This window comes from Panthera pardus, unplaced genomic scaffold (genome assembly GCF_024362965.1).
Source record: "Panthera pardus isolate Hobbes unplaced genomic scaffold, ASM2436296v1 HiC_scaffold_27, whole genome shotgun sequence".
In the NCBI taxonomy this organism is placed as follows: Eukaryota; Metazoa; Chordata; class Mammalia; order Carnivora; family Felidae; genus Panthera; species Panthera pardus.
Window position 1 is genome coordinate 112,967,085 of NW_026526843.1, and position 23,282 is coordinate 112,990,366.

At 42.4% G+C, this 23,282-nt stretch overlaps 1 protein-coding gene and 1 pseudogene across 2 annotated transcripts in view; one reads left to right on the top strand and one right to left on the bottom strand.

The window, feature by feature from the left end:
* Positions 1–15,330: 15,330 nt before the first annotated feature.
* CLTRN (collectrin, amino acid transport regulator) overlaps positions 15,331–23,282 on the top strand; it is a 34,703-nt gene continuing 26,751 nt past the window's right edge. The window contains exons 1-3 of one of the 2 annotated variants that reach the window (XM_019417972.2): positions 15,331–15,788; positions 18,405–18,463; positions 22,267–22,352. In XM_019417972.2, coding sequence (XP_019273517.2) covers positions 15,731–15,788; positions 18,405–18,463; positions 22,267–22,352 — 203 coding nt within the window. In that variant the 5' untranslated portion in view covers positions 15,331–15,730. Of the gene's footprint in view, positions 15,789–17,959; positions 18,104–18,404; positions 18,464–22,266; positions 22,353–23,282 lie in introns of those variants that run through there. The other variant, XM_019417970.2, reaches the window with a different exon arrangement.
* On the bottom strand, positions 21,206–21,289 carry LOC128774041 (U4 spliceosomal RNA; annotated as a pseudogene).

Consider the following 23,282-nt stretch of genomic DNA (forward strand, 5'->3'; position numbering starts at 1 on the left):
GTCAAGGCTGGAGGAAACAAAATAAACTGAAAATAAAAATATACCCAAGAAGCAGTTTCAAGGCAATGCATTTAGCTAGATCAGCGTTACTAATGAATTCCTTTTCTTGTGTGCAATATACGATCAAAGAGAGGAAGCCTGTGGAGGAAAAGTTAAGACACCTGAAATTTTGAAGCAAGCCAACATTTGAAACTCTGTGTTAATTCATGGAGAACAGTGGGAAATATATAAAAAAATACTTCATTAAACTCATTTCTCCACCAACACATACATTAGCCTCTTCCTATTATCTCAGTGGTTCTTTCCAGGGTCACTTTGTCCCTTAGGGGATATCTAGAAGGTCACTCAACACCTACTGTGCACGCTTCACATGCAACATCACAGAGTGGCCCATACCCCAGTCAGTAGTGCCTCGGTGGAAAATCCCTGCACCACAGGGATGTGCCAGGTAGCTGGTGTCTCAGGAGAAGAACGGGATGCGGGAGGTGGCAGGAGAGACCATCTGCCGCCTCCCTTGATGCCGCACTGACAGCAGAGCACACGCTGGCAAGCTGCTCGGCTGGAATTAACTCTGCAGTTTGTGACTCGGGAAAGAACATTCCAGAGCGCGAAGCCACTGACCTGCTGGCAAACGTGAATACGCAACTTGCAGAACGTTAAGATTCACGGGGAGAATTCGCCGTCTGTGGATCCATGTTAGTAAGAAGACCACTGCTAACCACAACAGCACAGAACGGGTTCCAGAGTACCGGAAACTGGGACATCTCCCTTGTCCTATTTCGGCACGACATCCTTTGAACATGTTAGAATCGGTCAAGGAAAGGACTTTCTGAACCTTATGACGGTTTTGCAATACACGTGTATCAAATCATCACGCTGCACAACTTCGACTTACACAATGTTATGTGGCAACTACATCTCAATGAACCCGGGGGAGAAGAATTTTCCACATTTATCTGAGAAGACAAGTAGAGAAACAAGTAGCTGTTCCCACGGTTCTTAGGGCACAGAATCCCACTCTGGAATGCCACTGACAGCACGTGGATAAACAGGACACACGTGATTGCTACGAAACCAGCCTTTCGCTCTCTCGAAGGCAGCGGGGGTACTCACAGGCTCGGTTCCGGGTTTTGTACGTGCAGGTGTAGAGGCTGCAGGGCCTCGCCGGCACGGAGCTGGGGATCTGGAATCTTCTCCACGGTGACCTGCATGGAGAGGCTTGCAGAATGGCCCTGAGCATACTCATCACCACCATGTTTAGCTTGAAATGTTGATCAGGCCCGAAATAACGTGCAGGAACCTAATAACCTAGAGGGAGGAGGACAGAGAAGGCGAAGCTGTAAACAACCGAGGGTGACCATCGAGCGGAAGCTCTGAGTAGGGCAACAACATTAGGACTCTGAGCACACATGGTGGGGCGGGGGTGGGGAGGGGTGGAGGGGGAATGAGTCAAGAGTTAATCCACTCCTCTTCCTGAAACTCACCTGCCACTCAGGGCTAGAGGAAAGAAGGCTACACCCAAAGGAAAGGAGAGGAAAACAATCACACCTGAGCTGTGTCCACTGAAAGCAGGAGGCAGAGTTCCTTCCTGTTACTTCCCTGAAAGGAACAAATGAGGACTCCAGGCAGTACCCTTTATAACCATAAACAAGCCATGTGCCAGGACAAGTATTGTAAAGTGAAGTGTGAAAAATAGCTAGCCTTGCAACCTGGTGCCACGCATTGTGTTACATGCATCACTTTGCCAATGAACACACTGAAGTCAGGAAGCGAAAATGCATAGTGTCTCAGCTTGGACTGCTATACCAAAATACCAGAGACCGAGTTGTTTACACAACAGACACTTATTTCCCATAGTTCTAGGCGCTGGAAATCCAAGATCATGGTTCTGGCTCATCAGTTCCTGGTGAGAACCTGCTTCTAGCTTGTAGACAGCTATCTTCTATGTCCTTACAGCAGAACAGAGAACAAGCTCTGGACTCTCTTTTCTGATAAGAACTCTAATGCTATCATGGAGGACCAACCCACATAGCCTAATCCAACCCTAATCACTTCACAAAGGCTCCATCTCCTAATACCACTCCATTGGGTGTTAGGGCTTCAACATTTGGAATGGGGGGGGGGGGGGCAGAAACATTCAGTCCGTAACACGGAGCCATCATGTTAAAGGGGAGAGATAGTAAGTTTATGAATTCCATATAGGTGCCTCATCTCCAGGTCTAACTCCCTATATGGGGTCTTAGGGCCAGTGCATTAGTTTGTAACAAAGAACCACAGCCTGGGCGGCTTAAACAACAGAAATCATTTTCTCACAGTTCTAGAGGCTACAAATCTGAGATCAAGTTGTTGGTAGGGTTGGTTCCCTGTGACTGCTGTGAGGGAGAATCTCTTCCAGGCCTCTCTACTTGGGATGATTAACTCTATGTGTCAATCTGGCCAACAGATACCCAGGTGATGCAGCTGAAGGTGAAGCTGGATGGGACTGGAGATTAACTTGAAGAATATGAATTTCCAGGAGGCTGGAAGACTCTCAGGTATTATTCCACACATACAGGATGGTTTCTGAGGACTCCGTGCGCACAGCGCAGGATGGATGGGAGTGGGCAGAACGGACGCGGGAAGGTCCGTGACAAGGAGATTCCTCCAACCATCCTTCCTTCAATCCACCACTCTTTCATCCTTGCATTCATCAGGACGTCAATCAAGCAGCTACCAAATGCCAGACACTGGTCTCGGATCACCAAGGAAATAAAACAAAGTCCCTATCCTGGTGGAAATTACATTCTGGTCGGGGAGACAGATGATAAACAGCAACATAACACGTAAGTCAGTTGCACGGACAATTAAAATAAATTCAGTGAAAAGTAGAGCAGGATGAGGTGACTCTGGAGTGCCACTGGGAAAGGAGTGTTGCTTTTGAAATAAATCGCTTGAAGGAGGCCTTACTGAGGTGAAGTTTGAGCAAAAAGTTGAAGGAAATGAAGGAATTAGTTCTGGGGCTATCGGGGGAAGGGTATTCCAGGAAGACGGAATTGCCTATGCAGAGATCCTGAGGCGGGAGCATGGCTGGCACATACAAGGGATAGTAAGGAGCCCAACACGGCAGGAGCAGAGTGTACTAGCAGGACGGTAGTAGGAGATAAGGTGGAGAGACCATGAATGCCAGATCAAGTAGATTTCTAGGCCACTGTAAAGGTTCTGTCTCTAATTCAGCATTTCTCACCCTTGACATTGTTGACATTTGACCAGATAACTCTGTTTTGGGGCTGTCCCATACATTGTACGATGGTTAGCAGCATCCCTGGCCTCTACCCGTTAGATGCCGATGACACACTCCCTCCATTACGACCACCAAAAATGTGTCCTGACACCGCTGATGTTCCTTGGAGAAGGGGAATCACCCCTGAGTGGAAACCCCCGCTCTAAGTGAAATGGGGGACACAATGGAGTTTTGGGAGCAGAGAAAGGACACAACCTGATCTGTATCTTTAAAAGATCATTCAGGGTGCCTACTGGAAATCAACTGGGATGGGAGGCAGGAAAGAAGCAGGGAGATCACTCAGAATAATCCAGGGGCTGGAACGAAGGATGTCGTAGTGGAGGTGGTGAGAAGCAGTTGGGTGTTGGCTGTATCCTGGAGAGACAGCCCGTAAGATTCTCCACCTAATCAGCTAGAAGGACGGAGTTGCCAGGAACCGAGATGAGCACCACAGTGTGCAGAACAGGTTTCGGGTGGGACAGGAGCAGCTCAGATTTGGGCACTTGAGTTTGAAATGAAATTCCAGGAATCCAAGTGACAGAATATGAAGCACTGACGGGACAGTGACAGTAGCGATGAACCAAGGTACTCTGTATGCAAGAGATTGCCATTTGGGTAAAAAAACCTAGGATCCGGCACTCAACCGGAAGAGAGAAGAGGGAAGAAGTTGAAGAAGGCCCCATGATTTTATGGAGGGATGACGCTGACGGTAGAAGGAGGATGAGTCCCTGGAGAGAGAAATAAGCCGGCTCAAGGAGCAGGTGGGAAGGGAAAGAGGTCATTCTTCCCGTGAATCTTACGGAGTTGAGGTCCAAGGGGACAGCGGGAGGAAAAGTCTAGGAGAGAGTCAGTGCAGCTCTGGTGCTCAGGAGAGGTCCTGAGGTCAGAGAGAGAAGAAAATTCCCTTCCCTCCCCCAGGAGTAACAGGTGTATAGAGGGAGACTGACAAAGTGCAGTGAGGAAGCCAAGAGACAGAAGGAAGAGTCAAAGGCGATCAAGGAAGGAACAGAGCATGGAAGGTCAGGGGTGAGGAGGGTTCCAGGAAAATCCAAATAAACAGAAACTCAACTTAGCTAATGCTGGGCTACAATACCTGTAGCAATACGTGAGGTTATTTATGTCCAGGTATCTGCTTCAGGAGGAAAGATACTTATCAGAATGTTTATGAATTTGTACCTACACTACAAATTGTAAACATCAGCATTGAAAATACACTATTAGTCATTATTAAATAGGCTCCAGGTGAATCCTGGAATACAGAAATGTAGAGTGTATTTTTGCAACATGTTTTATTTTGTAGTACAAGCAGGAGAAAAATGGGTAATATGTAAAGAAACTGCAACTGTTTTATAAAGTGAGTTAAAAATAGTTCGCTAGATACAGTTCTAGAACAAATATACTTCTCTTTCTCAAAAACACATATTCAAAATATAGGGATTGCAAATAACAATATAATGCTCACCCAAACATTCAGTTATCATGAGTCAGCCATGGCTTCAAAGCTTTAAGAACAAAATTATACACCAAAATGTGAAAATAAAGACACTTGAGAGAATAGGTATGTACTATGTATGCTCAGCACTAAGCCAATCACGGTTCTTAATTAAAAATAATTATTTCTGGAGAGGTGGTTATTTAAACTTACTTACAGATCTCATAAAATCCCACCTCGTGATGCCACAGATAATAATTAATCCCCACACACAGCATGTAACAATTAACTACTAAGATGTATTACTGGACTTCATGGACAATGTGTCTGTCCTTATGTCTGTCCATAAAAATGGGACCATTGGCCAGATGAGTCCCAAGGAAGGTAAGCTTTGTGTGCTAACATGTCCTTTGCTATCACTGATTATTCATGTATGTCTTTGGATTTTACTTACACGTTTCTGATCTGTTCTTTTGGAGACTTAAAAATGTTTTAAAAATTAGAAAAGATTCTGGGCGGCCTGGCTGGTTCAGTCAGCAGAGCATGCGACTCTTGATCTTAGGGTTGTGAATTCAAGTCCCGCATCAGGTGTAGAGATGACTTAAAAATAACACAATCTTTAAAAAAAATTAGAAAAGATTCTAAAAGCCTTTAAAATCATTTATAAATCACGTATTTATTAAATACCTCGTTAAGCCATTTGTATGTATGCAAAAGACAGCAAAATATAATTACCCACTAGAGGTCAGACTGATAAAAAACATTCCTTGATTCTGATCAAATTTATCCTTCGTTTTCTCACCTCCTAATTTATAAAGCAAGCCAGACTGTTGCAATTCCCTGAAATGTGAATTAGAGGTTGTGTTTCCATGTCTTGCTTGACAAAGTGATTTCCTCCTCTTACCCACTTCTCTGAAAGCATAATTCCAGTCTGGGGCTGCTGAAGGTTTCAAAATACATTTCTTAATCTGGTTTGTATGATGCAACTAACTGCCCCAGTGTAGCCAACGAGATAAAATGTATTTCCCTTTTTCCATCAGATTTCCCAAACACTCATATTCTGTCAAAATTCATCCAATTTTTATTGCGTTCCAACTATGAGTGGTGGCAATCTTTTGCTTGGCTGAACAGGGCAGGTGTGTACAGGCACAGGAATGCTGCCTGTGTTACTTTTCACCTGTAAGTGATTTTCAGTTCTGACATCGAGGTCACAACTTGTGAGTAAAGGAGAAGGCCCTAGAACCCTAAAAGGTTTTCGTTTCCAAAATATTCAAGAACTATGCAGCTCTTTACCAAGGCCCAGAAGGGAGGGTGAGTGTAATAAACTTTAAGTTCATTGTAGACTCCAAGGCAGGCTGAGAACAGTGACAGTTCTCAAGGACGTGCAGGGGCAGGTTACCGGTAGGGTTGGGTAGCTTCTCTCACCAGAGATCCCGGACTCTGCTTGTACTCCAGCAAGACTTTTAAATAGCAGAGTAGGGATGACCAGATTCACAGTAAAGGACGAAGGTGGTAGCAGAATGTAAAAAGACTTTCGGTGGCTGAGAATGAATTAATTGTATCCAAATTAAAATGTACACATCTTCAATATCGCACATTTCCCAAGCTTGAGAAGAAATTACACTAACAACAAGTCTCCAGCAGCCTCAAACAGTAGCTTTCAACTCATATCACAAAGAATCAGAGACACCAACTAACGTTTGTATTTTGGGGGCAGGGCACAAAAGAAAAAGGGGACAACGGAGTAGAGAAGACTCAGATATGCCCACGTGACATAGTTATCTTGCTGATCCCCTGCCCTGGGGGTGGTTGTGAATCTGTCCATAGTGTCTGGCATGTCGGGGAAAAGAGCAACGATACAGGTGTGAGAGAGTCCCAACTTACTGCGCCTCGATTTGTGGAACTGCAACCCCCCATTTCTGAAAGTCTCTGAGACAACAGTTCTACCGTTAAACGGACAGAACTCTAACAGGATGTAGATGGTGACCCTCACAGTGGAGGAACAGAGAGAAGGAAAACAGCGATTCCCGCCTCCTCCTCTACATTCTACAGAAAAGCCCCGCCGGCCCTGCGGCCATCCTCGCGGAACCGACAGCTTGTCGCAGCTCCACGGCCCATCGCAGAGCGTGGTCCTGAGAGAAAGGGTCCCTGTCCTCTCTAGCATGTACCTCCTACCCACCAGGCTCCATTCGCAGCCCGACCTTACCCGAATATTTCCGAGAGCGGACCCCCTCCCCTCAGCGCCGGGGAGAGACTCATGCGCGCGGCCATCTTAGCCACGTCCCGTCGCGACTCGTCACGCCCCTCACGCCGTACACGTCATGGCGCGTAACACGTCACGTCCCCGTCGCCCCGCCTAAGTCTCCGACAAAGCCCTTTAAGTCCTGCCTTGGAGTCGCTCACTGCCTCAGGGCTTGAACCACCTCTCCCTCCACCCAGAGCCTTGGTCCGCACCTGTTCTCTGCCCTGGCTACACCTACGCTGCCATCGCTCTGGGTCTGCAGCCGCGGTCAGGTGCCTGCCCGCCAACGTGGCCCCGCCTCCGTCCTACGTCTGGGCCCACTCCTCCTTTGAGCGGGACCGTCTTTGTCACGCCCTCACAAACGTGTCACGCCCCACGTTCAAGGTACGCCCTTGCGCTCCGCCTATATCACGGCCCTTCTTCCTGTTACGTAATTTGCGTCCCTTACGCTTCTCCGTGCCCCCCCGTCCACAGGTCTTTTCACATGCTTGTCCCCACGGTCACGCTCATTTCTCTGAGCCCCAGGTCCTTCTCTTATGCCTACGTCCCTGCTTTCCACTCTGGTAATTCCTCTGCTCTCTGCCTGAGCTCAGCCCTGCCGCAGTCTGGACAGACTTTGTCGTCCCCTTACGAGCGGCCACGCCAAGCCCTTCACGCGCTAAATCCTACTTTTTCAGGTTATGCCCCTGGTCAACGCCTAGGCCACGCCCTTCCCGGCTGGGCCGTCGCAGACACTCCTTCCCACGGTGTCCAGGCCCGCCTCTCACTCCGGGTCACATCCTTTTTCCCTGCTTTACACACCCTCACGCATGGCCAATCCCAGCTCTCCGCCCACGCCACATGGCACCACCCCACGATCCATATTGGCCAGGCTGATGCCGCGCACGCGCATATTCTGGCGTTCCGTCATGGCCACTCCCTGAGTTCTCAGGCCTCCTCTTTTGGGTCCGCTCTGACCAGTCCACGCCCTCCTGCTCTCCCTCTGGTGGCGGGACTGGATCTTGGGAAGGCGCTCAGAGCGGGAGGAGCCCCCTTGTTTCCGGAGAAAACCGCCCACGCCTCAGAGCTAGACGTCACTGGCAATTATAGAATGAAACGAGTCTTTGGATCGCTGATTCTCATCTGAAAGTAGAATTTCTGCCAGCTCCAAACGGCACAGCTCCACGAGCAGACACTGGATAGGAAACATAACTGGGCACTGAGTGGATCTGTGTTCTTACCAGCCCTTCAGCCGACCTTAAATGCTAGGCAGATGGACAGAGTATTAAACACACTTCTCTACTTCTGACGTCTCCTTCAGATGACTTTTTCTAGGCTCCTAGTGCCCTCCTGCTGTCTAGGGCCTGTCCAGACAACACAACACTTAGGCCTCTGTTTGCAGACCCCCTGCTCTGAGATTAATCCTCTTTACTCCCTCCGTTTATAATTGTGGTTCCACAAGAAAAAAGTGAAGAGGTTATTACCTTTTTTTTCTGTCCACAAATCTGAATGGGGCACTTATGTGAGAAAGGCACTTAACCATTAGGCATTCAGCTATTCATTTAAATTGTATTTCGGAGTAGTAAATTCCAGTGACAAGACAAACCTCAAGGAACTTACAGACTGAAGTTTTCCTACTTGGGTTTGGATGAGACAAGAATTGATGAGAGAGAGTTAAGGTGTGGCCAGGGGGTCAGAATAGGTGGAAAAGGACTTGGTAAGTGCTGGCCTCTTTTTTTTTTTTTTTTTTTGATTGACGTATAACATTATATTAGTTTCAAGTATAAAACTTGATTCAGTATTTGTGTATATTGTGAAATGATCACCACAATACCTCTAGTAAACATCCTTTGTCATACATAGTTACAATTTTTCTTATAAGAACTTTTTAAGATTTACTCTTAGGAAATTTCAAATATACAGTTACCATTTTGTGCACTACATCCCATAACTTATTTTGTAACTGGAAGTTTGTACCTTTTGACCATCTTCACCCATTTTGCCCTCCCCCTACTCCCTGTCTTGGGCATCCAACAATCTATTATCTGTATGAGTTTAGTTTTTCACTTATTTGTTTTTTAGATTTCACATGTAAGTGAGATCTTATGGTATTTGTCTTTGTCTGTCTGACTTACTTCACTTAGCAAAATGCCCTCCAGATTCATCTGTTTGTTTGATTGGTTGGTTGTTTTTGGAAAGCAGGTTTTCTTGATTTTTAGTCCCAGTGGAAGCTCACTCACGGTGCTGTAACCCCCACCGGTGTCTGCTTCCAGAATGTTCTCACGCCCCGATGGAGCACCTCATAATGATGGTACTGGGAACTAAGTAGGAAACAAGTGCCAAAAGGAGTTTCATCCAGATCCCCTCAATGTAAACTGTTGCCACAATCACAAAGTATTGAATCCATTCTATGAATCGCCCAAACTTTTCTGTTCATTTGAGATCACAGGCCCCCAGTGGTATGGCTTTATTCAGGGCAGTGCGTAGATCATTATTGCCCATGGTGGCCAGTAAGTTTCAACTTGTCAACTGACTGAATAACTGTTGGGAAGTGTTGTGGCTGAGTCCACACTCAGAAGGAAAAAGTTCTGAAGTAGATTAACAGTTTCTGTTGTGGGTGTAGGATGGATGAGTGGCTACGACAATCTATCTGGCATCTCTGATTTGTAGTGATGGAGGTATTATTGCATGCACATCTTTTAGGCAGCCCTCATAAACATTACTTACTGTAGGCTACTGACAGTTTTCAGACAGAAGGGTCAAGATCATTGTTGCTGGTCAAAACTTAAGGGGAGAAACTTTGATGTGTTGATGAATTCATATGCTTTATATATCAATTAAAATGAGGATAGTTTAAGATTCTCTATGAAAAAGAGAATATCTAACCTGAAAGGTACATGGCCCAGTGGCCGCTCCACCTTTTTATATAGGTTGGCAAGGGGAGTACCTAGAGGCAGAGCTGAATATGACTGGGTGACACTAACTGGCAGCCAAATAGAAGATTAAGGGTGGAAAATACTGTTCCATAGAGCATGGCTGCAATAATGTTGGAGAAAATTATAATTTGCCTAAACCATGAAAAAACTCTTTTCAAAAAAAAATTTTGTTAATGTTTATTTATTTTTTGAGAGAGAGAGAGAGAGAGAGAGAGAGACAGAGTGTGAGTGGGGGAGGGGCAGAGAGAGAGCGGGAGACACAGAATCCAAAGCACGCTCCAGGCTCTGAGCTCCAAGCTGTCAGCACAGAGCCCAATGTGGGGCTCGAACTCACAAGCTGTGAGATCATGACCTGAGCCGAAGTCAGACGCCCCAACCATGAAAAAACTCTTAACACCAAGCAACATTGGAAAGAGTTAGATCTAGGAAAGAGTTAGATCTAGTTAGATCTAGTCTAGATCTGGGAAGAAATATCAGTAAGGTCTTGCTTTTACTACCCGAGACTCTTTTTAATGCGTTGGTCTTCATGCACAAGAGGAGGCACACAGGCACACGTGCATTCCATTTCAGAAACTGTCCTTTAAATTCTTAAGATTATAAAGTTGGCAGAATTACACTTCCTCAGCTTGTCTAAATTAATCTTTATTTCTAAACAGTAGTGATTAACTTTTTGTGAACTAGAAAAATGTTACCCTGTGAATACAAAGATTAAGTTCATAAATGGTTATGGCTATTGATTAACCTACAAAATTTGATGAGCCTTCCAAATACCGTAGCTTCAAATTTCTTTTCATCTTAAAAGGGGCATAGGTATGGAAGTGGAGACAAAAATATTCCAAAGCCCAGTGTTCCTTGTTTATCTGATACTAGAAGTTATTTTTCTCTGACTAGGAATGAAAAAAAAATGCAATGTACCTCATGAATCTTCATGTTTGCATTGTTGAGCTTCTTCAAACGTCAGTTTATGATTCAAATAAGTAAATTCAGTTCTATTAAGTTATCAAATAGTCATGGGCCATGAGAAATGCAAAACTGAACCAAATATAGTCCTTGTTCTCCAGAACTTTAAAATTTGTAGGGCACAAAAGTAAATCATATTGTCAATACATACATGTACGAATGTGAACAAAATGCCATGGGAACCTAGGAGAAGAAGAGAATAAAAAATGGATTGGACAAGTGTAAAACAAATAAGAACGAATAAAAAAAAAAAACCTGTAACAAAAACAAAACAAAGTTTTCTCCAAGGAAGTGCTCATCGAGATAGACCTGGAACAATGACTAAGATGTTTAAAGGTAAAAAATGAGGGGCGCCTGGGTGGCTCAGTCAGTTAGGCGTCTGACTTCAGCTCAGGTCATGATCTCACAGTTTGTGGGTTCGAGCCCTGCGTCGGGCTCTGTGCTGACAGCTCAGAGCCTGGAGCCTGCTTCGGATTCTTTGTCTGCCTCTCTCTCTGCCCTCCCCTGCTCATGCTCTGTCTCTCACTCTCTCAAAATAAATAAACATTAAAAAAATTTAAAGGTAAAAAGTGAAAGCTCAAAGTATTGAACTAAAGAAAACAGTGTGCAAAGAAGCACAAAGGACAGAGGTGGGATGAGACCCAGTGCAGGGATTGGCAGGTAGGATGGCTCAGTGGAGGATGGAGAAGGGACATCTGTGTAGATGCATCTGAAAAGCCAAGTCAGATTCAGATCTTAGAGGCCAAGAAGTTTCAATTCCCAGACTTAGGCCCTGGGGTGCTAGTGAAGATTTCAAGTGGGAGTGGCTTCAATTGAAATGACAAGGAGAAGAAAGACAATGGAAGGTAGAAACAGTATTCATTGACAATGAATTTTTTTAGTTTTTGTTTTTGGGTTTGTGTTTTGTTTTGTTTTGTTTTGTTTTTATATTCTCAAGTTAGTTAACATACAGTGTGGTCTTGGCTTCAGGAGTAGAACCCAGTGATTCATCTCTTATGCATGACACCCAGCACTCATCCTGAAAAGTACCTTCCTTATTGCCAATCACCCATTTAGTCCATCTCCCACCCACCTCCCCTCCAGCAACCCTGAGTTTGTTCTCTGTATTTAAGTCTCTTATTGGGGCACCTGGGTGGCTCAGTCGTTTGGGCGACCTACTTTGGCTCAGGTCATGATCTCATGGTTTGTGGGTTCGAGCCCCACATCCGGATCTGTGCTGACAGCTCAGAGCCTGGAACCTGCTTCGGATCCTGTGTCTCCCTCGCTCTCTACCCCTCCCCCACTTGTGCTCTGTTACTCTCTTTCTCAAAAATAAAGAAACATAAACAAGTTTTTAAAAAAGAGTCTCTTCTGGTTTGCCTCCCTCTCTGTTTTTTATATTTTTCTTTCCCTTCCTCTATGTTTATCTGTTAAGTTTCTCAGACTCCACATATGAGTAAAATCATGTCTTTCTCTGATTGACTTTTTGCTTAGCATAATACCCTCCAGTTCCATCCATGTTGTTGCAAATGGCAAGATTTCAATGACAATGAGTTTTAAATGTGCCTACACTTACTAACCTTGGGCTGTTGTACTGACAGCCAAAATGAGCCCAGTGCTCCAGCAGCCAGGCAGTTATTCTTTCTCATTAGCCATCTTAATAACAAGATAAATGAGTTTATTTTAATAGTAACTTCAGAATATGGTATGACGTTAATATCTTAAAAGTATGAAGTATGCTTGATTTTACACACACACACACACACACACACACACAGCGTACAGGTGCATACTTGATTCCTTTATATTTCTTGTTCTTCCTTTTGTGAGTAACTTCCATTAACCCAAATACAAGGAAAAGAAAGTTACCAAATGAAGGCCTAAGTGATATTTCTAAAGTTTGTAGGATGTTTAATAGCATCTCTGGCCTCTACTCACTAAGTGTCAGTAGCATTCCTCCCCAATTTGTGACAACCAAAAATGTGTCCAGACATTGCCAAAATGTCTTCTGGAGGAAAAAAAAAATCCACCACCACTCCCTGCTGAGAACCCCAGAGTTAAAATATAATATTTTTCACTATAGACAAAAATACTTTATTTCCCCATGCATCTTAATACTGACAATTTAAAATGAATAAACTCATTTTCTTACCTCCTAATTATACTGAAAATATTGGACTAATTACTACAAACATCTTGATATTGTTTATCATATGGTATATCAATTTTATTTCAATTTAAATGGTAAAAGATCACATTTATTCAGAATTCTACAGGGCCACCTGGGTGGCTCAGTCAGTTAAGTGACCAACACCGTCTCAGGTCATGATCTCATGGTTCGTGGGTTCGAGCCCCGCATCGGGCTCTGTGCTGACAGCTCAGAGCCTGGAGCCTGTTTCGGATTCTGTTTCTCCCTCTCTCTCTGCCCCTCCCATGCTTGCCCTCTGTCTCTCTCTGTCTCAAAAATAAATAAACATTAAAAAAAATTTTTTAAACTTCTACAACTTCTATTGTGGAAAATTGAGTGGAGCCACTAATTTAAAAAGTTCAAGCTTTTGTCTTATAAAAAATTTCTGTGTTCAGCTGTTAAAGGTTTTTTATATTTTTAATATGTCACAGCTAAATACATTTCCCAAAATCCAATAAAAACATGCAGAGTAACATCACATTTGAAATAATTTCACAGTTTACTAGTTTTAGGTGTTACAGGTTTACAAAATGCATGTTTGTGACCATGAAATGGAATAATCAGGGTCAACATTTCAAAGGGACATTCGTTCTACCTACATGTTGTTTAATTGCAGATAAATGGATGTATATATGCCCATGTGTTTACACCCCTGATGAACTTTAAAAGGTAACTTGTGTGAATCAAAAGAATGACACACGTGTTTCCTTTTTGTGTGATGTCATATTTAATTTACCCTCCAGAACAGTAGATCAATATTTATGTGCTGAGAAACTGCTTTCCAATAGTGTTGTGGAGTATGAAAAAACATGGAGAAATCAATTTCTTTATCCTGTCTCAGGAGACTTGGTGCCTTCTGTATTGCTCATGGCAACAGTAATCTCAACATTTTATCTTCATTCTCTAAACTCTGAACATTAGAAGTAAATAGTAACGTATTCAGAACGATTGAAACTGCTTTATTTGTCATCGTTACCACTGTTACTGATAAATTATTAAGCTCCTATATGTGAAATTGCAGAAATGTGCATTGTATGAAGCAAGTTTGGTATGAATTCTCTGGAGCTTTAATACTTAAAATTCTGTGTGAAAATAAAGAGCAAGTTTGTGCAAGATTTTTACAAGTGGAAGAAAAAAACCCAGTATGTTAAGAGGCAAGAACAATAGTATCTAGTTCTACATTCCACCTATTTTATTAAGCTATCAAGCTCTTTAGTAAGTCATTTTTAGCATGTTCTAAGTGACCTTGTAAGAGTTTTCGTATTTTAAGTTGAATTATTGACAATGTCTTATTTTATCATTATACTTTTTCTGTTCACCTGACAGGACTATAAAAAAATTGATATTTTTCATCATTTTATTTTTGGCTGCTGTTAATTTTGCTACAAATACTTTTCTAAGCAAACATTGGGATATAGAAAAATTGGAACTATAATTATAGACTTTTCAGAAAATAAGTATGAGATCACTGTATATCTATATATTTCTTGTCATCTGTCCAGAACAGTACTCCAGGGAAAATTCATGGCCACAAATATTTTCATTATTAAATGAGAAAGATTAAAAATACCTCAGCCTACTTATCAACTCAAGACTTATAAGAAGAACAAGCAGTATAATGAAGAAAAGCAGTATAATGACAACAGGAGTAAGGACGTAATGAAAATACATAAGATGGATGACTCAGAAAGCAGGAAGAAAAGACTTGAAAATTAAATCCAAGATCTTGTTCTTTGATTAAACAACAACAAAAGTAGACACACCTCTGGCGAGAAGAATGGAAAATGAGAAAACATTAATATGCATGCTGGAAAATACAGGGAAATAGGGCAATGAATGTAGATACCTTATGGGAAATACTGTATAAAGTCCGTGAGAATACTGGAAAATCTTGATGAAATAAAGGTTTTCTTGGAATTTGTAAACAGCCAGAATGAACTAGAATTATGAAACCTGCAGTGTGTGACAATATAAGAAATGAAAATCTTGAAAGAACTCTTCCCCCAAAATATGTATGGCCCAACTTCTCCAACTCTGCATTTCTTCTGCATTTTTTCCCCTGCGTTTTAAAGTATTTGTAAACCTAGACGATGTTAGAAATCTTTTTATACCATTTTCAAGATGGTAATGTAAGGGCCAGAAAAAAATAAACTTCAAGAATCAGCACTTGAAAAGAAACCTGAATGATATTCTTCTATGAAAATAGGTTTAAAAACCTAAGGAAAAACACAGCAATTAAGTCCAGGAGCATGTTAAAAAATCATCAAACTAAGCTCATCTAAGGGTTGGATCAATGTAAAGAAATTAATTTTTTTAAGTTTATTTATTTCGAGGTGGGGGGGAGGGGTGGAGAGAGAGGATCCCAAGCAGGCTCCAAGCTGTCAGCACAGATCCTGACGCAGGGCTCGATCCCATGAACTGTGAGATCACTTCCTGAGCCAAAATCAAGAGCTGGACACTTAACCAACTGAGCCACCGAAGCACCTCTAAAAAATTTATTAATAAAATGCATCAAATGGTAAAACCTCTAGGATCATAGTAATAGATGTTAAAAGAGCAGTTGATAAAATTCAACATCAGTTATTGATCAAAATAAATTTTAGTAAACTAGAGATAAAAGGAGACTTTTTACCTCACAACACATTGAATTTGAAGTGACCCACCAGATCCTGTGAAAAAGCAACACTCCATTAGAGTAAGGAAGAAAACAAGGGTCCATGTTATTCCACCATTACTGTTGTGATGTGCTGCTACAATGAGACAAAACAACAGCATCACACAGGAACACACAAGAAGATCCAAGGCTAAGGCAGGTATGTTTCAGCTCTTAAAATATATTAACATTGGTCATTCACACCAGTGGTATTATGGATAATTTTGTATTTTTCTCTTTCGGTTTCTCTGTATTTTCTATATGGAATTTCTATTGCTCCTTTTTCCCCTGTTATTTTTTAAATGAGACAACAAACATCTATAAAGTATAGAATAGTGAAAGTAAAGTATAGCATAGGGAACATAGTCAATATAATTGTAATAACTATGTGGGGACAGATAACAACCATACTTATGGTGAGCATTTTGTGATGGATATAAATGTTGAATCACTCTTTGATACACCTGAAATTGATATAATATTGTTTGTCAACTATTTTAGTAAGGGCAGTTTTTTATAAGTCTATTAAGCACTAATAGACTGGCACAAAGAAATTGTTTAATAAATGGCTAACTTTATTTTCAAAAAAGAGAGAAATCATAATTCAAAAAGGAAGAGGATTTTTTTTTTTGCTTTTCAAAGAATGGCTTAACTACAGATCAGTATTTTACTATCTTCAATCCTAATCACATAAGTGACTATGTAAGATCAAAAGAGACATGTTTGATTCTTTCATGAAGTTAAAGGCTAAAGCAAAGCTGAATCATATCTGTCTCTAAAATGGCTTTGTTCCCTGATGCAAATAATTAGCTTTGTTAAAATCTCCACATACTGGCTTTTCTATTCTCCTGATGATTTTATCCAGTCTAACATTTCCCAAGATAACTTCATCTAGTCTGACTTTGTTTTCAGGGGTAAGTTACGTGAGCTCTTCCTTCTAGGAAATTTCCATTTCACTTAATAGTGAAATTGCTAGAATGGCTCTAATTTTGGCTGTCTCTCCCTCTAATACAACTTTTCCTGGCCCTGTGCCCTTGCAACCAAGGTAAGGAGAGACTCCTCCAGGTGGCGTCACCAAACAGAAATGGGTCATCTATGATACAATATCACCCTATCCAGGAGGGGGAAGTGGTAGGACTCTCAAAGTGTTGCAGAAGTGTGGCTGTTGATCTTTTTCTCATTGTTGCTTTGAAAGTCCACATTTTCATCAGGGTCACCCGATCCAATTTTCCCACTCATGATTTTCAAGCAACGAGGTGGAACTTGGGGGCTGAATTCATGAAGAGGCAGCATGGTAGAGAGGAAAGCCCAGACATCAACCTGCTAGGGCACTTCTGTTGGCATCTGTAGAATGCCCACTAGGGGAGACTCTCTTCCACTCATTGTGACAATCCTCAGAGCATCTCTGCGGCTTTGCTGCAATTTCAGTTTTGACCGATGATGACCAATGCAGGCACAGTGCAGTTCAGTGTGGTGGAGATAGGGTTCCAGTGACACCCATTCCTCTTCCCCCATTGCCACCAGTGCCTTAAACACCAGCTCCTCAGTTCCCTCACGTGTGAGATGATTCGAACAACAGCAACTGTGAGGTGCTACTCTGAGGGTGACAGAAAGAATCCAGCACACCCAGTTCATGGCAGGGGGCTCTTAATGACAGTTCTACAGACGCACTGACCAATGTAGTGGCTAGTCACACGTTCTACATAAATTAAGAGAAAATTTGGTTTCTCAGCAGCAGTAGTTCCATTTCAAGTGGTCAACAGCCAGCTATGTCTGGTGGCTACCATATTGGATAGTACAGATACAGAACATTCCCATCATCACAGAATGTTCCATTGGACAGCGCCGCTCTCTATCATTAACTTGGAATTTACACAACCAGCAGAACTCAGGGCTGACCAAAATGATTCCCTTTGAAGTGGAAGTTCTCTCGGGATGTTTATCTGTGGAGGTGAGAGTCAGGTGAGACCATTCTTGGAAGGGCGTCCTTTGTTCACCAGAGATAGAAAGGAGTGCTGTTTGTTTTCTAAATTAGGATAGCCTATCTATGAGCCAGCTACTTCAGCCCTGACAAGATAGAAAGTTGAGGCCAAGGAAAATGTCCACCGTGCACTTAGCCAGACAACGACAGAAAGGGCAGGGGAGGATTCTGACTTTGAGTCAGCAGAGGAAACCCAGAGTTCAGAAAAGACAGCTAATCTGTTTTCCAAACAGATTTTCGTAAATAACTGACAGGAGATGGGCTGCTTCTATCTAAGTATTAACCTAAATAATGCGGTTTAATCATTAAATCTTGTAGGTGGTGGCTTGATTGTTTCTCTAATATTCTAATCCGGGTCACAGAATGGCTAAGGCAGCTTTAAGTGGAGGGTGGATATTTATCCCTGCTTTTGCCTTGTGTTTTCCACTCTGAAAGAATGTTGTGCCTGCTCTTTTTTCTGGTGACTGCTATTCATGCTGAACTCTGTCAACCAGGTATGTAGCCTTGAAACTTAAAAATAGATTAACAGTTTTCTAAATGATTGACAATAAAGACCTCTTTATTTTTCTAAATCTGCAGACGTGTTGTGGCCTGAAAGTTGAGACTATGACGGTTTTATGAGTCTGAAAGAAAATTTTAAACCCTGTAAGGTGATTGTAGTTAAACTCTCAGGAGTATTTGGGGCGATTTCGCTGAAGTTCAGCATTGTGTTGATTTGAGTTGGTTAAACGTTTGGTCTTCTGTTTTGGCAGATTTTTATCATCAAATGCTGCTCTTTTTTTTTCTTTTTGGCAGATGGAGAAAATGCTTTTAAAGTAAGACTTAGTATCAGAACAGCTCTGGGAGATAACGCAGTAAGTGGACAAACTGTGTGTTCATTTTTCATTTTGTTTGCTAATAACACTACTTTCTCTTGTAATGAGCCTCTCTGTATAGTTATGTTAAACTTGTTATATAGATTAATTTGAAAGACCTCAAATCTGATACTGTGTTAAAGAAAAAAAAATAGTAAAATAGAAATTATTAAAAAATGATTTTGCCTAAGGTATTGAATCTGCAGTGCTAGAAATCTGCTAGAAAATCTGTGAGGTTTTGTATTACACAAAACAACTGTGCAAACTTGAACATTTTTATTTATTTATTTATTTATTTATTTATTTATTTATTTATGTTTTGAACATTTTAATCAAGCTGTGGAGCAAAGGGGTCCCAGTCAGGCCCTCAGGTCTGGTTTGGGCTCTGCTCCTCACCATTATGGTCATGTGAATTTTCTGAGCCTCAGTTTTCTAGTCATTGGAAAGATGGCATGGTTCCACCCATATAAGACGTTTCATAGCCCAAAAATTTTCTAATTCTAACGTGCAGTTTCTTCAGTTCCTCTCAAATATCAAAGTAACAGTATGAAATATGTGCTTATGAAATTGAAGTTAAAAAATACTCATTGGGCTCAGGTAGCTGTAAGTGCAATAAAGCCTGTCGAATTAATAAGATGATTCGTGTAATTCTAGTTTTAGTATCCCCGTGTGGTCTGTGAAAATTTTCCCCAATAGAAGGCGATATTAAGATGTGTCAGGGTAGAAGCAATCAAAGAATGCTACAGGTACTTAGAGGTACGTATTCTGTTTGCAGGCCAGTTCACCAATATATTATTTTACTCACCCAGTGAGAAACGGTCATTGTAACAGGCAGCATTTATTGAGGATTTAGTTTAGTTTCCAGCGGGGGCCCTTCTGAGCACTTGACTCACATCAGTTCACGTAGTGCTCACAACAACCCTCTGAGAAAGGTAGTGCGGGCATTCCCGTTGTCACTGGGTGAATGAGAAAGCCGAGGTGTAAAAAATGAAGCGACGTGCCCAAGATCTCAAGTCAGCAAGTGACAGAGGTGAGATTTGAACCCAGGCAGTCTGACTGTAAAATTGACTCTCTCTACTGCAGAGAGTAGATTGTCGGTTGCTTATCCCAGGGTCCTCTGAGGCAGGCGCCATGCTGAATGCTGGGGACACAATGGCAGATAAATCAGACCTGTCTCTGCCCTCGTGGCACTTACGCTGTTGGGAGGATTGGTTGTCCATCAAACATTCAGTAAATGAAATGGAAATGTGTAGGCTTGACAAGTATTGCAGGGAGGAGAAGCACATGGGGGCTTTGGCCTTGTCAGGGGCGTTAGTGCTCGGCACTTGCTGTGAGGTCTAAAGCATGAGTGCAGGTGAGCCAGAGAATAAAAGGAAAAAGGGCAGAAGGAACAGCACACGCAAAGGCTTATTACAGGAAGGAACTTGGTGAGAGTGGGGGATGGAAGGAAGGCTGGGGCATCGGCAGCTGTAGCAGTGGAGTAGAGCATGGCGTGTGATGGGCTTGGGCAAGAAGGAGAGATCAGGCTGAAGAATGTGTGGACTGCGTTAGGAAACTTCGCTATTATCTTTAAAGCAAGTGAGGGTTTTATGGAAGAGATGTTTTGGTAGAATTAGTGTTTGGAAGACAGCGGCCACAGTGTGGAAGGCAGAGTGGAGGGGATGAGAGTAGAAAAGAGGAATGGAGAAGGAGTCAAGGATGAAGCTTTAGTCTCTAATTATGCAACTGAGCAGATGATGACCCACCTATGAGTCAGGAAACCAGGTGCAGACAAGAAAATCATAGCTTTAATTTTGAACTTGTTGAGTTTGAGGTGTTATTGATGAATAGGCAAGGACAGAGTGGGCTTGAGATCTACATTCCTGGGCCATTTGCATTTCGGTGAGAGTGGAAGCCTGGACTAGATGACAGTCTGAGGGAGAAAGTACAGAATGACAAGAGGAGAAGGTCCAGCATAGAGCTTTGAGGTTCTCTAAAACTTGGAGCCTTTGTAGAAAATGGTGAACCTGCCAAAGGGGCAGAGGGGCAGGAGGAAAAGCAGAATGAGCATTGCAAAAGGGAAGAGAGTGCTTCAAGTTGAAGGAAGTGTTCAGGAGTGTCAGATGCTGTTGACAGGCTGAGCAAGCTGAGGCTGAAGGCCGCTCATCATGCTGCGTCATGTGGAGGCCACTGGTAACTTTAGAGAGCCTTTTTGTGGAGTGGTGCAACTGGAAAGCAGCTGATGGAGGGAGTTGAGAATAAGTGGACGGTGAGCACGTAAAGACGTGAGTATGACGACTCCTTTGAGAGTGTTGGCTGTGAAGGGCAGGAGAGAGACACCAGTAGGTGAGGAAGAACGATTGAGTAAAGTAATTTGGTTCTGGTGTTGTAATGGGGAGGCTTGAGCATTGCTAAAAGTCAGAGTCCAGTGGACAGAGGAGAGGGGAAACGGTTATCTTTCAGATCCTGAGAAGGGCAGAGGGAAGTGTTCCTAGTAGAAGTGGATGCAATGGCCACTGATGGGAGGAGAAACACCGCATCCGGCCTTTCGGGGAAGGAGGTGGATAGCATGTATGTCTATAGCAGGAGTTTTTTATTTGGTGTCAGAAAAACGGGGGAGTTTAAATTGATGACTTGAGTATATATCTGTAAATTAGGAGATAAGAACATCTGTGTGAGTGTGAGGTGTGAGGGAAAGCACTGAGTTTGGTGCAAGGGGAGCCGAAAGAGGTCCAAGATAGTCACTGTGAACCACGAGAGAGAGAGAAACTGGGAAAAGTTTTCAATCAGCGATAATCGCGCCTCGGATAAACCTCACTGGCTACGATACTGCCACTGCGCAAAGCTGGAGAGAAAACTGATGGAGAAACCTAAGGGATTCCCAGGCAATTTGGGAGTAGGACATCATGAACTTAGAGTTAAACCAACAAACCCTGTTTTGTGACTTTCTCCATTCGTACTTGATTACTCACCGCAAATATGTGGTTAGCCACATCAGTTCACTAGGGCTGCTCTAACAAAGTGCCATGAACTGGGTGGCTTAAGCAACAGAAAATTATTTTCTCTTCGTACTGGAGGCTAGAAGTCCAAGATCAGGGTCTCAGCAGGGTTGGTTCCTTCTGAGGGCTATGAGAGAAGGATCTGTTCTAGGCCTCTGCCTTTGGCTTATAGATTGCTGTCTTCCCTCTGTATGTGGCTGTGTCCAAATTTCCTGTTCTTGCCAGGACACCAGTCATACTAGATTAGGGTCTACCCTAATGGCCTCATTTAAACTTAGTCATCTCTAAAGACACTGTCTCCAAATATGGTTACATTCTGAGGTACTGGGGGTTAGGACTTCAACATATACATTTTGCGGGGACACAGTTCAATCCGTTATATGCGCACACACTCAAGTTTCCAGCTAAGAAAATGGAAAGAAAAATTGTACCAATGTTAGTAAAGGAAAGGAAGCTAAGAGAAGTAGTCAGTTTATGAGGGAAGAGAGAAAGGGAGGAATGATGTATATGTCCTGTAAATGTCCAGGATGGGATGTCCAAATGGACTATTTGTTGATGGGTTACTAATACTGCAGACTGTGAAGAAGATGATACGATGGAAAATACACCACGCTTGGAATGATAGAATGTCCAAGAAAGCCTATCCTGAACATTATTGTGATAAGATTTATCTGGGTCTCCAGTCTTTAGTGTATGAGTAAGGTGGGGGTGGGGGAGAGAGAGAGAGGCAGGCACTGATTAATACCACGGTGGCCACAATTAAATTGCAACGGACCATTTTTCATCCTATGCCTTTTTACATTTTCTGTTTTACTTCTCTCTTAGTATGCCTGGGATACAAATGAGGAATATCTCTTCAAAGCAATGGTGGCTTTCTCCATGAGGAAAGTTCCCAACAGAGAAACGACAGAGTAAGTACACAGTAAAAAATCTTAATTAGTTATTTGCAGTAGTATTTGAGGCATGCATTAATTCCAAATTCTATCTTGAAAGTAATTAGTTAACTTCATTTTTGAAAAGGATCTCTACTTTAACATTAAAAAAACTTTTGTAATCTAGCTCACCTTACAGTTTATATCATGTTCCAACGATGCTCTTTGTTCAATAGGTGCTATGATGATAAAAACTTCTAGAGGTAGTCATAGGTCATAAGCTTTTTATACATTCCTATTGTATACATATAATTTCTCTTGTAGATGGATAGATAGATAGATAGATACATAGAAAGGAAGGAAGGAAGAAAGAAAAAAAAACTCTACTCTCATCGTATTAGTTTGCTAGGGCTGCCATAACAAAATACCACACCCAGTGGTGGCTTAAATGCCAGACAGTTCTGGAGGCTGCAAGGCCAAGATCAAGGTGCTGGCAAGATAGATCTCATTCCAAGTCCTCTTCTCTTGCCTTACAGATGCCACTAGAACTTTGTTCTCATGTGACCTCTGTTGAGGGGGCATTGGAAGGGGGCGGAGAGTGAGTTCTCAGGTTTCTCTTCTAATGAGGACACTACTTCTATCAAGGTTGCACCCTTATGACCATATTTAACTGTAATTATCTCCTCACTGGCCCCATCTCCAAATACAGTCACATGGGGGGGTGGGTTCAGGCTTCAACATAGGAATTTTGGGGAAGGGGAACAAATAAGTCCTTAGCACTCATTTTGGAAATAAATATGTATAGGTTCATTCCACTGTTGATATCTGTCATAGCACCTTGGTTATTTTCTTAGAAGCTTTAGTACAAGTGTTAACAGTTTTACATTTTTTCTATTCTTCTGTATTTGTGATGTTTCCTTTCATGTCTATTTGTGATGCTGGTAACACTCCTGGTTTCTGTCTACTCCC